At 40.9% G+C, this 15,950-nt stretch overlaps 1 protein-coding gene across 1 annotated transcript in view; it reads left to right on the top strand.

The window, feature by feature from the left end:
* tmtc2b (transmembrane O-mannosyltransferase targeting cadherins 2b) overlaps window positions 1-15,950 on the top strand; it is a 97,031-nt gene that overhangs the window by 60,039 nt on the left and 21,042 nt on the right. The window contains exons 3-8 of the mRNA XM_067589125.1: window positions 4,662-5,508; window positions 7,384-7,498; window positions 8,045-8,130; window positions 10,042-10,226; window positions 11,465-11,543; window positions 14,341-14,462. Coding sequence (XP_067445226.1) covers window positions 4,662-5,508; window positions 7,384-7,498; window positions 8,045-8,130; window positions 10,042-10,226; window positions 11,465-11,543; window positions 14,341-14,462 — 1,434 coding nt within the window. The remainder of the gene's footprint in view (window positions 1-4,661; window positions 5,509-7,383; window positions 7,499-8,044; window positions 8,131-10,041; window positions 10,227-11,464; window positions 11,544-14,340; window positions 14,463-15,950) is intronic.

The following is a 15,950-nucleotide window of genomic DNA, read 5'->3' as shown; positions in this document are numbered from 1 at the left end:
TGTAAGTGTCCAGGAGGCAGGGGAATGAGGCACCAGTGATCTCCCCAGTCGCGTTTACTATGCACTGCAGGGTCTTACGGTTGGAGGCAGTGTGGCTCCCAAACCACACAGTGACGCAGCTGGTCAGAATGCTCTCAATGATGCCTTGGTAGAAGGAGCACATAAAGGGTGCTGGGGCTCCTGCTCTCTTTAGCTTCCAGAGGAAATAGAGATACTGCTGGCCTTTTTTGGCCAGTGATGCAGTATTATTAGTCAAGGAGAGGTCCTCTGCGATGAACACACCCAGGAATTTGGTGCTGCTCACCTGCTTCACAGCAGTACTGTTGATGGTCAGCAGGGGGTGTTGAGTGTGGGATCTCCAGAAATCAATAACAATCTCCTTAGTCTTCCCTACATATAGGGAAATATTGTTATCTTTGCACTAAATGGCCAGTTGGTTGTGGGGACAACAGCCTGACTCAAGGGGGTGTTGAAGACATCTGTGAGGATATTCTTGAGCTCTTCTGCACAGTCTTTCAACACACGACTAGGTATGTTGTCTGTACCAGCAGCCTTGTTGGCAGTAATCATGGAGAGTGGTTTCTTCACACTGGCTGAGGAAAGGCACAGAACCTGGTCACTGAGTTCAGCAGAGAGATGTTGTCGTTACAGGCCTGTGGTGGAGGGTTATAGTCTGTGATGGTCTGGATCAGCTGCCACAGGCTCCGTGTGTCTCTGCTGTCTTTGAAATGATGGGTTATCTTTTTGGTGTACAGACATTTGGCTTTTCTGATGCCACAGGACAGGTTGACTGGCTGTTCTCAGTTTGGCTGCGTCACCAGCTCTGAAGGCAGCAGGATCATCAGCAGTTTGCGAACCTCACCTGTTGTCCCGCTGCCCTACGGATGGTGGTCTCATCACAGCAGGAGCAAAGCCACTCTGCAGAATCAAATATGCTGCAAAAATCAGCCATCAACAACAAAGAAATTAGGAGATCTGTCTTTGGTTGGGAACCAGGCACTGTGCACCTTCCATATAACACCCAATTTTGGGCAACTGGGCCTCTCCAAAAATAGAGGCTTTTCTTCCACTCTCTCGTGCAAAGTGCTCTACTGTAAGTTAACTTTGAGGTGGTGTCTCATAAGTCCATGCTTGGGCCTGAGAGGCGACATGAAAGCCTGTCGAGGAGCCTTGTAAATCCAAGCTGGATCTCCCTGAAGCAGTGATTGAGACGTATTAACACAGCTCAACAAGCCTCTCTGGCAAAGTCTGCACAAAGTACAGCTGCTGGGCCTCACAGACCACTTCAGTCCACTTCATGTCTTATTAATGTAATGTTTCTTTTGGTGTAAGTGCCTCCTTTATCAAATTTTTAATTGATGCACACATGCCCAAACAATTGAAGCACTTTAAGAACTTTGTATTGTCAAAGTTGTCAAATTGACACTGTCAGATTTTTGTTTATCAGATGATTGAAAACATTAAGCTGTATAGAAGAGTTTAATTCATCTAGTCCTTACGCATGTGTTTATTTACTTTTAAGCAAGCCTCAGTGGGTTATCCCACAATCAGCATTCCTGAGTGTCACTGAGGGCTAATTAAAATGATACATAGTCATGGTACTAACATTTGTTCAACAGGAAATGTGGCTTATTTATTTCTTTTTTTTTACTAGAACATTTAAACATAGTTTTGCTTCATGATCTTTTTGCTTTCTGTTCTAGTCTTTTACTTGAACTGGCACAGTTTCACATTAAATTTCCACATGAAAAATACCCACTTTGGTTCCTGTTTCTGAAACTTGTTTCTGTGTACACCAACAGATGTTAGTACTTTTTTACTTTTAATACCATTGAGATAATGGTGATTGTTTGACGTAGAGTCCATTGTTTTGTATTCAGTTGCCTAGCTGGGTTTTTTGTTTTTATGCTGGAGCCTCTGTTGTCATAGTGGGTTTCCAGCTAAACTAGATTCATTATCACGAATTGGTTCATCCATTAGGTCTCTGCATAGATCACTTTGACTCTACGCTCTTAATATAGCCTTATTTAACAACATCTAATAACAATTTTTCATAATTCTAGTATTTTCAGTCCACATTTTCCCCTAGATGTCTAAGAGGACCTGACCGTAATGCTTTTGGCAGTATTAATGAGAAATGGTGATGTGGATTGAAAAGATGACCTTTTGTTGCTAAGCGACTGAGCGACTTCTTCAGCAGTGGCATATCTTCACAAAATACTGAATCACTACGGGTTGTTGTCAGGTCTCCCCTGAAGGTTTTGACAGAGCTGACCTTATACAAGTTGGGGTTTTTTTCATGCTTGTGACATTTCAAAAACTGACACGAATATTGCATACCAATATTCAGCTCCAGAATGTTATGCCTTAGCAAGACAAGTGTGCTAGCTGCTCATCTGAGCACCTCAGAGTATCAATCTTGAGACTGGAGTGAATGGATTTCTTTTCTGCAAAAACATTGTGAAATGAACCATTAAGGAGAGGAAGTCTTCCTTTATTTCTTGAATAATATTCTTTCATTCTCTTTCTCTATGACCTACAGTTTTAAGATGTCATTCCAGTCATACTGTAATATTATGAGGAGTATTGCTAGAGTTTTATACAAACCAACACATTTTTGACAAACACTGAGCATAGAAGCTTTGCATGGGAAGAATTTGTTGCAGAGTTGTTGTATTGGATTGCTTATATCCTCCTGCAATGGTGTCCACACCCCATATTGCCCCACAGCACGTATCATAATTAGTTGTTTACAGATCATTTTCACGGTGGTGTCATGGTGTTGTCTCCTATGTTTCCAGTCTCATTTCCTGTGGCTGCAGTTCTTTTCATTAGCAGTGATCATCAGCAGACAGGAGAGCATTTCCTCTGCCGTCAGACATCCCCAGAGGTTACCGAAGCCTCTCTTCACAGATGCAATCTGTAAATGACAATGGACAGGCGAGGAAATCAATAGTACATCCCCAAAGCAGTGGTGGTTTGAAGTTTATGATCACAAATGAGACATGTTTGTGCCCTTCGGCATGTGGAGATGGAGAGAGGTCACACATCCACCAGCATAAAAGAAAAGTATGGGAAGTTATTGTCTTCTCTCTCAGAACTTTTTCCTACTATCTGTCCTTAAAGCCCGTACTGAACTGGGAAAAAGTATGAGGCTCCCTCTGCTTGGAATCAGTTGGAAAAATTACCTGAATCTTAAGGAGCTGGTCTCACTGGATGCATTTAAAGTAATTCTAAATGACTTGGAGGCAGACATATCTGGCTGTGGATGTTTTGACTGACTCATATTGCCCCTGTTTGATCCCAGATGTTGATGACTTGCAATGAATACTGATGAATATTTTTTGAATATTTTCTGTAATTTATTCTTTATTTTCATTGTAAATTGTTATATTTTTTTATGTCTGCAACCCTGTTAATTGTGCTGCTGCCTGTCTTGGCCAGGACGCTCTTGTAAAAGAGATTTTTAATCTCAATGAAACTCCAGGTTAAATCAAATCAAATAAAGGTAATGTGAGGTTAGTCTCTGTTGGCTTGGGTTTAAGTTTGAATAATGAAAAAGATTACATCTGAGAAAACATGTAGGACTATCAGATGAATAAAGGGAAACACATGGCATGAATCCTTGGAGATTTTGATTCAGACAGCTGAGACTAATGGAACGAACCTCAGCTGTATAGTTCATTTATTGATAATCTATGTTTTGTCTAATCTATTTTTCAGGCATGGTTCAAGTAGCTCTCTTTCTGAGAAAGTGAGTCAATACTGCAGGACACAGGTGGCTGCTGATATTATTATTATTATGTTTTTTTTTTTTTTAGAATTCCCAACATGAACAGTAAAAAAGGTCATTTGGTCCTAATAGTGGAATACACTTGTGAGGAAATATGTCCAGTCGTTTTTCAATGCCCTGCCAAGTATTAAACAACCAGACACACTATAAATATTTCAGAAGTATTTCCAGACAGCATTTGGGAAAGTGTTTAATATCAAATCTGTAATATGATGCACGGAGTTCATATAGTTGTGTTTGTTTTGATATGTCTGTGGAGGCGATGGAGCTCAGAGGAAAAAAAAAACTTGTGCATGAATAGAAAGTTATGATGTCAGGTCAATCTTTTGCATAAACAATCAATAAATTGAGTTTATGTGAATGTTTCTGGCTTTAATAAAAGACGTTTGTGTGCTATTTTTTCCTCTCTGTTGTCCTCTAAAGTCTGAATAATAAAAAGAAAAGGATGGCACTGAACTGATTTGTTCTTGCTTCATGGGTTTTCAAAAAGATCACAGCAGCCAAAACAAAACTTTTTAATGAAATACATATCAAAGCTAGTCAATACTTTATTTAATAAATTGTCATTGAACGCTCTTTCTTTTCCAGATGGCACATTACACAGATGTGCTATTATGGCCGTATAGTGGCCACTTAATTCTTGAGATGTTTGAGATGAAGTGATTTAAGATCAGACATTCCTTTCATCAATTTCAAATCCAAAGTCTGGGTCAAAGTAAATGTAAGGACCAAGAGTCATAAATATTACAATCACCCAGAAAACTAGTTTGCTCTCAGATGTGCAGTATATTTCCTCCTTCAGTCATTCCTTTCCTTTCCAGTGGATTGAGGGTTTGAGCCCTGTCTCTGTGTTTTCTTTGTCTTTCAGAGAAATAACGTCCACCTGCTGCTGAATGTGTTTTTGCTGGCAGCCTGGGGAGCCGTCCTGTTGGCCTGCCGCTTCTACTGGATGGGCAACAAACCCCCCAACTTCTCCAACTCTGACAACCCAGCAGCCGACTCCCACTCACTGCTCACCAGGACTTTAACCTTTTTCTACCTGCCTGCCATCAACTTTTGGCTTTTCCTCTGCCCGCACACACTCAGTTTTGACTGGTCAATGGATGCCCTGCCTTTGATCAGAAGCCTTGCTGATTGGAGAAACTTTCATACAGCAGCCTTCTACCTTGGATTGCTGTTGCTGGCTTGGTTCAGCCTGTGGACACACCAGACAGCCAAGGGCAAGGAAACCAATGGTAAAGCGTATCATTATACCAATGGCAGGAATGGGAACAGTAATGGACACAGTTATCAATATCACGAACATGAACAAATGAACAACTCCCACACAAACACTCACATTAACAGTGCACAAAATGGTACCAAAAAGCACTATGAGAGCAGGACTCCCCTGCCCACCTCTGAAAATGTTGTGGTGTTCTCTCTAGGCCTGTTAGCTATCCCTTTCCTCCCTGCCACAAACCTGTTTTTCTATGTGGGGTTTGTGATAGCAGAAAGAGTACTGTACATCCCCAGCATGGGCTTTTGCCTGCTGGTGGCAGTGGGGATGAGGTCCCTGTACGTCCGACTGCGACGTAGGTCCTCCAGGACGATGCTGGTGTACTGCAGCGCAGCCCTGGTTCTTCTTTTTGGTGTCAAAACTGTTTTGAGGAACCGGGACTGGGAAAATGAGGAGATGCTCTACAAGTCAGGGATTTATGTCAATCCTGCTAAAGGTAAGACTCAACTCAGATGCATGCTTTTATTCCCATTAGCATGCACACAGGTGCAACTGCTCTAACATGCGCACATTCGCACTTTTATGCACATGGAGAAAACATGTTTTCTCACATCAAAACCTCTCTACCCATCATATTTGGATGTCTGAATAGTGCGAGTGAGGTTTGAGGAATTTTTTTGAATTTGATAATGTGCGCTGCCTCTCTCAGTCTACTGAAGCCCTGAATAATTCAAAGTAAATCTGCTTCAATATGTCTTCTCTTCATCACTCAGCCTTACCAAAGAATATACAATTTAGAGTATACAAGTTAAACTTTGTGCCCTAGAAAAAACAATGAGACTGGTATAGATGGTGCTGCTCAAGGCAAACTTAATTCTTCAGAGCTCTCTACAATGAATACAACTAAGTTTTATGTCTTTATCCCTCTTCTTCTTACACCCAACATTCACTCTGTCTAATGACACGAGATGCCCTTTCTCACTTGGAAGGGCACCATCACTGCCATGGCACCCGTCTCTGATTGGCACCTTCAACAGGAGATGAAATATTCAACAGCCTTTAAATTCAAGGTCATCAGACACAGAATTCCTATCCAAAGCGTTGTTCTCAGCTCTGCTGAGGAGAGACGAAGGGCAGGGACTTTCAAGGCAACAGCAGGACACGTTGTGTTAGCTAATTTCCCTTTCAGATTCTGCAGAGGAGCTGAGGCATGACAGCTGTTTGTTTTGGCAGGCCATCAGCCGAACAGAGCAGCAGCAATGTCCCCGACTCACATTCATTAAAGCTAATATGAGATTTGAACGGAACCCAACCTCAAATACAGACACGCTCATTGAATTGTTTGAACTGTGAAATTTCACAATACACAAACGCTTTACAGTAAAAGAGACTTCATAAAGTCTTCTAAACATGCATGCATAACTGGGAGCACAGTTGAGTGAAGGAGGCTTTACTCGTGTTTTTTTCCTGCTGTTTGTCTTTATTTATACTGAATATTCCTCTGGGATCACGCAGATGGAAGGATTTTCAACATTTAAATAAATACATTGCTTAAAGGCGCAGTGCATATTTTAGCTCTCTAAACACGTCAACAAAAGCAGCAGGATTTTATCTTCCCATTCTACATGACAAGTAGAGAGAAGGAACAAAATCTCAGGTTATTTATAATCATTTTCTCTTGTGCATTAAAACATAACACCATAAATGCACAATTATCACATTAGGCCTGTCTGTGTGCATTTACTGGCACATTTGTTGAGAAATTCATTGTGTTGAATCATATCTATTGGCAGGTTTGTGCAGTCTATGAAATAACTTATCAATCAGTATATTATGTTTGCAACTAAATATTAGGCATCAAAGTGCACTCTTCTACCCTTTACCACTGTTATTCTACATCCGGTGCAATTCGTCTTGTTCCAGCAAACCCTCCAAGTTTATTTTCAGACTCGAGAGTCTATGCACGAAATATACAAAAGCTCTTAGCAACCTTATTTCATCTGTCAGTTACTGCACTATGCCATTCAACACTAATGCTATTAGCTATGCAAAAGCACCGTGGTGGTCTCCTTTTCATACACACTCTCATAGGAATGAGTGGTGATTTTGACACAAAGCTCCCCTGGTGTGTCATCTCTATTTACTCATAATGCCTTGGTATACCAGCTGCAGCAGCAGAACAACATCCTCCTCAGAGGTTAAAAACACTGAACCCATAGCAGCGAGTGTCTGTGAATAACAACAGAAATTTATGACTTGCCACAGACATTTCTCTCCTGCTGCTTTAATTTAAGAGCCTTTTAAGATTCATAAAAAGTTGTTTTTGTTAATCGTTTTGCTTTGATTAACCTTTTCTCTTGGAACCTATCAGCATGGGGCAACCTTGGAAATGTCCTAAAGAGCCAGGGGAAGATGGAGGAGGCTGAACAGGCGTACAGAAATGCCCTCTATTACCGCAGCAACATGGCTGACATGCTGTATAACCTGTGAGTTTGTGTTTTATCATTTTGTGTGTTAGTGATTATTTTGTTGTTGTTTGTTTCATCAATAATACTAAATTCACTTGTGATTTTGTTTTAAATCAAACTGTTGTCCATAAGGCTTTAAAATGTCCGTAGTGCTTGTATACGTGATTTTCAGCAAATTGTGTCTTCACAAATAGCTCTCTCAATTGAGTGTGCATGAACAAATGGAGGAGCTCTCTTTGTACACGCTTGTGTCCATTGATCAGAGCTGTTCTCTCAGAGGAAGTGCCGCCTTGTCTTGTATTCCCCGGAGTGCTTTCTGTCTGACAGCAATATTAATGATGCTGTATTAGCCTGAGGGAACACAAAGCGTCCACAGCCAATAATCACAGTGTGCTCAAATGTCCGTGGTTTGCTAAGATCTAAATATCTCCCCCTCTCCTCCTCTTTGTTATCCTGCTTGTATTCTTGTCAAATCCTAACAGATGTGTTTAACCTTAAAACACCCCAGCTTTTTAGTTTTTAAGCTCTAACCTGCTGAACTGTCATTCCTTTTGTCTGCACTAGCGGTTTGCTGCTACAAGAGAGCAACAAGTTCTCAGAGGCGCTCCACTACTATAAGCTGGCCATTGGGAGTCGGCCAACTCTGGCTTGTAAGTACAGCTCTTCTTTTTATTGACAATCTCCAGCTCTTGTGGTTGTGGTTGTGCTGTGTCCAGGCAACAGTGAGCACAGACTGTGGTTATGTGGAAAGAGAGGAATAGGTGGCAAAGGGCAGTGGGTGTACAGCTGAATTAAACATTCAACACAGCCATCTGACTGGCTTTCAGAGTCAAGTCATGTCAACAGATCAAGCAACTGCATGATGTCATTTATTATGAATTCAGGCCATGACACTCATTTTTTTTCCTAAAGCCTCCCACGTTCTCTATATCTACTTCTTTCTCTCAGTGTCTGGTGTGTCTCTCCCCCTTTGCTCATCTCTCTTCCTCTCCTTTCCATTCACCACAATTTGGCTGCTTTTCCTGCAATTACATTTTCCATACAGTGTCATCTGCAGCACGTTCATTCCCTAATTAGTACAAATCACTCACAATCTTACCTGATCATGCAATAAATTAGCTCCCCATTGTTCTAGGCATCAGTCAATGACAGATAAACAGAAAATCTTAAACATCTCTTCCTTTCTTCCCAGGATTAATTATAGACCCAATCAAGATCCCAGTTAGACTAGAAAATTTCCATTCAGCGTGCAATTATCCAATCTGTTATAGCCGATAACAAGGTTAATTAATTACCCTAAGCAGCAGACACATTGAAGGCAGAATGAGAATGTGACAGTGTTTTTCAAGGTTACACCATTACTCACTGCCTAATGAGAGCTACATCGCGCAAACTGTAGCCTGTTGTATTATATATGCAGAGCTATCCTGTATGTGATAAAGCACTATTGATTTCTGTCACATTTTATGCATACAATGCATAAAAAAATCAGTTTGGGAGGCTGGTGAAAAAGACTTGCTTTTGTCCATCTGTGGTTTTCTTTATCTGTTTTCCTTTCGGTGCAGATACATGCAGTGGAAAACTAGTCTAGATATTGAGCATTGAGTGCAATACCATGTGGGATAGATAAGACTGTGATGTGTAAGGATGTGGAATAAAATAATATAAGGTTTTGAGATAACAAATTCCAAGGACAGGAGAGGAAGAAATGTAAAAAAAAGGTGGTTTGATTCTGAACCACCCTCTCGTGACTCGATTATACGGCAACACCCTATAATGGAGCCTTCCAGATTGATCTGCTGTATCAAGTTAATTTATTCCAGCAGCCAGACTTGATAGGGAGTTGTTTAGAGAGGCGGGTCCACAGAGACTAATTACTCTCCAGCTGCATATTGACTATTAGATGTTGTCTTTGACCACTCAAGAAAAAGTTTAACAAGCATCCAAAGTATCCCGTGGGATGCATGCAAAGGTCAAACGTAGAGCATGAATAAGATCCACAGTGGTTCATTGTTCCACCCCTAAGGTGTATTTCATAGCAAAATGGCCATTACTCAACTTGTCAGCACTATTGCTCTACATGACTTCGGTTCAGTCACTGACGCTTTTGACCATTTATAGCAAAGGGTTACACTCTATGGAAAAAAGCTCTGCTCTCTTAGGGAGCTCTCAAAAGAATCTAAGCAGCATCGAGGATTCTACGAAGAGAGCAACCCCCCTGCTTAATAAACACATACATGAACATTAAATATTAGTTAAATCAACAAAACTGAAAAATAGCACTAAGGAGGAGGTTGGGAGGAAGCTGTGTTGATAAAGTATCAGCAGTGACATGGTGAGAAGAGTCAGGTTATAATAGCTGCATTATTGCAGACATGACATATATATGATTGGATATTACTAGTCAGCTGATAGCCGCACAGCTGGTGAACGAGCCAGTCATCATCAAGACTGAATGAAACAGCTAATCCCAGTCAGCTAATGGAAGTGCAATGTCAGTGCTCCGCCTGAACTAACGTCATGCTCTGTGTCTTGTTTTGTTTGTTTTGTTTTCCCTACAGCGGCCTACTTGAACACAGGCATCATCCTGATGAATCAGGGTCGCCTAGATGAGTCCAAGCGAACCTTCCTAACCTGCGCTGACATCCCAGATGAGAACCTGAAGGACCCCCACGCCCACAAGAGCTCCGTCACCAGCTGCCTGTACAACCTGGGCAAGCAGCTCCATGAGCAGGGACACCAGGAGGTAATGCCCCCAACTGCAGAAAAATAAATTTCACCTAAGAGATGCATGAATGTTTCAAAATATTTTAGCATCTTAGCAATGCAGCTTTTAATTCACAGCAAGCATCCAAAGTATCCCACTGTGTTAATTTAAACATCATTTTACCAGCAAAAATGTGCATCTCAGACTAAGCTGTGCTAGTTATTGCCTCATTGAATAGCTGGAATAACTTGTGTGTGTATTTTTAGTGATAAAGTCGGGAATTCAGTGATAGCTCAACACAATATTAAATTACAAAAATCACCATGCACAAGGTGAAGATGACATTCCTACAAAATGTTGTTGTTTATATCTTTATAATGTATATTTTGGCCGCTCAAAATATGAAGTATAAAATATCATGATTGTATGTACTATAATTTATATGCACACATCTATTTTTGACTGGTGGTTTCTATATTCTTTATACATATTTCTGGCATATTTTGTCTAAGAAACACACATCACATGCTATCATGAAATTCCAAGGAGTGCTCCTTTACACATGCTGGAAAATATAAAACCATGGTGAATTGAGATAAAATGCAGACAGTTGCCAAAGGAGCCTTTGGGGGACACTGAGAAAATGCTCGGTTTTATATGGACATGTTCCAAAATTGCCTCTGTCATAGGGGACACAATGTTTTGCGCAGATAATCCTCGGGCTGTTTCCAACAAATTCACTCTCTTTCATGCCCCTAAAGACCTACAGTACTGGCTTAAGTAACTGTTTTTCCAATGCTGCACATTTATATTGTACACAAGCACTGATGCTGCTGATTCAATCAGGAATGAAGAAGTGGTACTGCAGATTCAATAAAGGCTTTTGAAAAATTGTTGCCTGCTGGAGAGGGAGGGGAGTCCCACTTCCTCCGACCTCTAACTCGAGCATTTGCCTCAGCAATAAAGTAGTTACAGCTCCTTCTATCATTTAAAATGTGAGGAACTGTACCTACTCTCTATACATGCTAGAGTGAATATGTGACACCGCTCTAGTCGTCTTAACAGCCGTGACACTGAGGATAGACCCTTTCTGCTCGGCTCTGTATGAACCAGCCTCTCAGCGACCCCCAATTCCACGCTGTGTATTCACTGTGTCAGGGCCCCGGCTGCAGGGGAGGAATGACTAGTTACCCCAGCGCCAGTTTCTCTAGCGGGGTCTCTCCGGTCTCTAATGCAAACATCCCCCACCTTCTTTTTTGTATTTGCTTCATTCACAGGAGGCCCTTTCCGTGTTTAAAGAAGCAATACAGAAAATGCCAAGACAATTTGCACCACAGAGTCTCTACAACATGATGGGTAAGAGCTGCTTTTGTTTCCTGACTTGAAGCACAAAAGCTGTTGTTGTTTTTTAGTGTGAAATAACATATAGCGGAAGTGAGGGTAAAAGGTTATTTTTGGGAGTATTTTGGAGCAGTTTCCTATAATACATCATGCATTTTTTCATTTTTCTGTTATTTATTATTTGAGCCTTTAAAGACAAATATCTTCTGGATAAGCAGAGTCCAACAGAACCAGCATTAGCAATTACTCATCACAAGCAAACCCAGGGCTTACAGCTCCATTAGCCCAGGGCTTGCAGTTGTATTATCTTTGACTTTTCAGTATTTGCCACAGAAACACAGGCAAAAACCACCTGTGAGCAATAAAGTTGTAACAAAACCAAAAGACTGAATGTTGTTGACTATATTTCTTTGCTCCTGAATGATTAAACATTTAAATATATAGAAAACAGAAGGTCAAACATTTGTCATACCTCTAGCGCTGCCAGAATTCAGAAGATGTTAACTCTATTTTCCGATTTCCAGTAGTGAATCCTAAAGCTGGGGCTTACTTTAAGCCCTTGCTTGATAAATATGATTACGAAAACAAGGTTACACTCATTAACTTTCTGTAGCTGGTGGTGGAAGTGGTTGTAAAATACAAAGAAAAGAACCTGTAAAATCAGAGCCAGATAGACATTAAACTCTAATTTTTGATTTTGTGACAAATATAATTAGATTTTATGCTGTTATGACCAGACCATAGTAATTTATTAAATAGCATGTTAAACAGAATTAATTTGCTTTTCCCTACCAGAACAATCCATCTCGTTCGATTACAGCTGTAGAACAGCTGCTGCAGGCTCATTATAGCTTCTCTCAGCGCCTTTGCTTTTTTTTAATCTCTTGTCCCCCCCCTGCTTTCTCTCTCACACACACGTACAAGCACACTTGAAACCTTGGACGTCTGTAATCCAGACTTGGTAGTGCCATGGGTTCGCTTGTATGTTGGCAAAATGCAATTTGACAGAGCTACTGAGATTATGTCAAAATGTTGATGAAAGCTCCAGTCACCGTTAAGGAGCAGCACAGCGTCTGTAATGGAGGCACTGAGCCAGAGATGTGTGATTCCTGCAGCTTAACGTTGTTTCCTCACTGAACTGAATTTGCACATTTGGCACACCTGCTCGTATCTATTTCCAGTTTCGCTCGCTGCACCGCTCTCATGCTGTTTGTCAGACGCCAAGGAGCAGAACCTTTCATCAGAAGCAGACCTGGGTGGTAATCTGCGCCCCACTGGTCTCACTCCAACGCTCTCTGGTGGGCTGAGGAATGTTCCACTCCGAGGAGCTGGTTTTCAGCTCCTTGGATTCAATGTCACTTCTAATTGCACGTTGATGTTTGTGCTAATCTCATATGGAGGTCTGCTGCCAGGAAGGCGAGAAAAATATTTTGGCTGCTTTTAGCCATATCAACAAATGGAGGTCATGTCAAAATAGAACTGTATACATACAGCTCTATTACATTTTAAAAATGTTAAGTACCTCTGAAATTCAGATAATCCTGTCTGTAAACACATTAAGGATTTGTTAACAGAAACTTTAGTTATTCTTATATTATCCTCCAGTGCTATCAAGTTTTTATTCTGGAAATGTTTTTCCAGATAGTAAAAATGTCTCTGAAAAGTCACGGGAATATAGAAGCATCAGTATGTAGATTAACAGGGAGATATGGATATTTTGATATCCTATAATCCATTATTTTGCTCTGGTTGTTGATAAGGACAAGGACCATACCACAGATATCTAACACTTGAATCTGAAATGTAAAGCTGTACTAATGGATATCATCTTGAAAATATATTCTCATGGATTACTTTACATCCCAGGGGAAAGGTCTTAATCCTCAAAGTGTTTGTTTTTTGGGGGGTTTTTTTTACAATAAAAGGAAGTTACGTCTTAAATTTGATGTTTTTTACATGCCTATGTGTCAAGAGATATCATTACACAGTGTCATCGCTCATTCAAGGAGAAAGTGTGTTGTCACATCATTAAAAATGTCCTTGAGTTGTGATTAGGTGTGTGTGTGTCACCTGTTGCTTATCACAGTTTCTTATCAGGGAAGTGACTAAACTTGATCCCCACAGAATTAAAGTTCCAGTCCGCTCTAGTCTAAACAACTTGTCCAGCTCATGAAATTTGGTAGTGAAATTTTAACACCTGTGATGCATTCAGTCTGTTCCCCTAGATACATTAGGATGTTGATTTGAACTGTGTTGTGTCCAATTACCATCCGATATTGTCAAATTCTTGCAATAGCACAGGTGTTATTGGATGGCTTTGAAACAGGTCATTGTTTTTTCAGGTGTTAGCAGGCAGAGGGTCAGATTTGGCGGTGGGGGAGGTACGAGATGATGTCTGACAGAGGAGTGAGAGTGAGAGAGTGTTACAGACTCAGTGATATTCTCCCATAGTTGTTTAAGCCACCCACTGAACTGAGGTTTTTTTTTATTTTTTTAAGAAATCAAAACCTCTTGCGAAACATTATTACTGACTTTGTATGAAAGGTTTGCTGTTGTAAAAGATACGGAAGGTAGTCATGTAGTATTCAGTATGAACATGGCATTTTAAACAAAGGTTAACTTGCAGTCTCTTCAGTGCCAGATATTACCATACAAGTGAAAATAAATGAAATTTATAGACAACATGGCGTCTGGGGTTGAGTTTCTGGCCTCACTGCCACTCTGTCATCCACAGCAGAACAATCGGCAGATGTGTGATTTCTTAACCTCTGACAGCTTGACCCCTGACTCGACCCCCACTTTGCTCTCACAGGAGAGGCCTACATGAGACTAAACAAGCTGACTGAAGCTGAACACTGGTACCAAGAGTCCCTGCGAGCCAAGCCGGACCACATTCCTGCACACCTCACCTACGGCAAACTCCTGGCTATGACGGTAAGACTTTGTTTTTTTATGTCATCCTCCCTTGTTCTGTTTTATCTTTAAGACGAGACTATGTTATTTTTGAGAGAAGAAATGAGAAATTCTTTCTCTTAAAAATCAAAAGTTGAACTCATAAGCAACAAAACACACTCTTGTTTAAATCAGTACACTCAGGTGTTTTTCTGCTACAGTTTGACTTGGTTTGATATGGCTAATGTTAGCAAACTTTATATAGATATTGCTGTGTAAATTGACATTAGTGAGTCATTAGTGCTACTTAAACATTATGTTTTAGCATCTCTTGATATGTATTATTATGTATTTGCCATTTGTGGCCAGCAAATATATAGGCTAGGTTTAAGATTTATGAGCAACACCCAGCATCAAACTCATACAGTCAACTAAATTCAATATTTTCAACTACTAACTTTGACAGCAATTTTGTCTGTATACTGTAGCTCGGGGGCTAAGAGACTCGCTCATCAATGGATGTGCTGGAGGCTGAATGTTAGTCAGTCACGTCCCTACCAAAGTTATTTCTGCTGGTCTGCTGTATCGACCTCTGTATCGACTTCTGGTCTGAAGCCTGACTTGCTGACATGCCTGACTTCACACCGTCTAACTTTTTGCATCCCCAAACCAATTTTCATTCTCTACCTGTCCTCTCTCGGTTCTTTTCATTACGCTCCCTTTCATGTCCTCTAACTTTTCATCAGCTCTGTCCGGCACTTTTCTGTTGGTTGTAATATTCTCCTGAAGTCTCCACAGTTGATCAATAGCGTGCGAGTGAGAGAAAAGAAAAAGAGCGGAAGAGAGTGATCACATTGAGTTTCTCAAGATGTTTCTGTCATGGGAAAATAATTTCCCGATTAAAAGTATTTTCGTGGCCGCCCTTTTTTTGGCCTGTGTAACTTGTTGCTAAATTCCTTGTCTAGGTCTTAAAAAGTAGCACAACAAGCTGCTTTGGATCAACAGCAGCAAGAACAGATCAGGCATTTGGCATGTTTGCAAAGTTAAATGTAGAAAAAAATTGAAATCTCTACACGCTGTAAAAAAAACTCTACATTTTCTAGGTCAACAAAGATAATATAATTTCAGGGTCAGACAGCTGACCTATGTTTGGATAAGCAAAGACAAGGCCATCTATGTAGAAGGGTCTCAGGGGCAGAAGTTTCCAGGGTCCCAGACGACGAGGAGATGGTCCTGTGGTTGGATCATACAGTCATCCGTTACAGATCATCGCTAGATAGGCATTCTTGGAATAGAGCTGGCGTCAGAGGAGCAGTTAGAGCTGAAAAGGACTGTCAGGACAGAAATAAACAAATTAAAAGGAAGAGCTGCACAGGAGGGCAAAAGAAGGGCAGAGGCCTTCTCTTCAACTGACACCCCTCTCTCTCACAGTCTGGGCCCTAATGAAAGGACGTAATTGTGTTCAAAAAGCCCGGAGCAGTGGGATCTGGATTTCCACAGAAAGACTAGACTCTTCCTGGCTCTGTCCCC

The sequence above is a fragment of the Thunnus thynnus genome, chromosome 5 (genome assembly GCF_963924715.1).
Source record: "Thunnus thynnus chromosome 5, fThuThy2.1, whole genome shotgun sequence".
Classification (NCBI taxonomy): Eukaryota; Metazoa; Chordata; class Actinopteri; order Scombriformes; family Scombridae; genus Thunnus; species Thunnus thynnus.
This window is presented reverse-complemented; position numbering and strand designations above follow the sequence as displayed.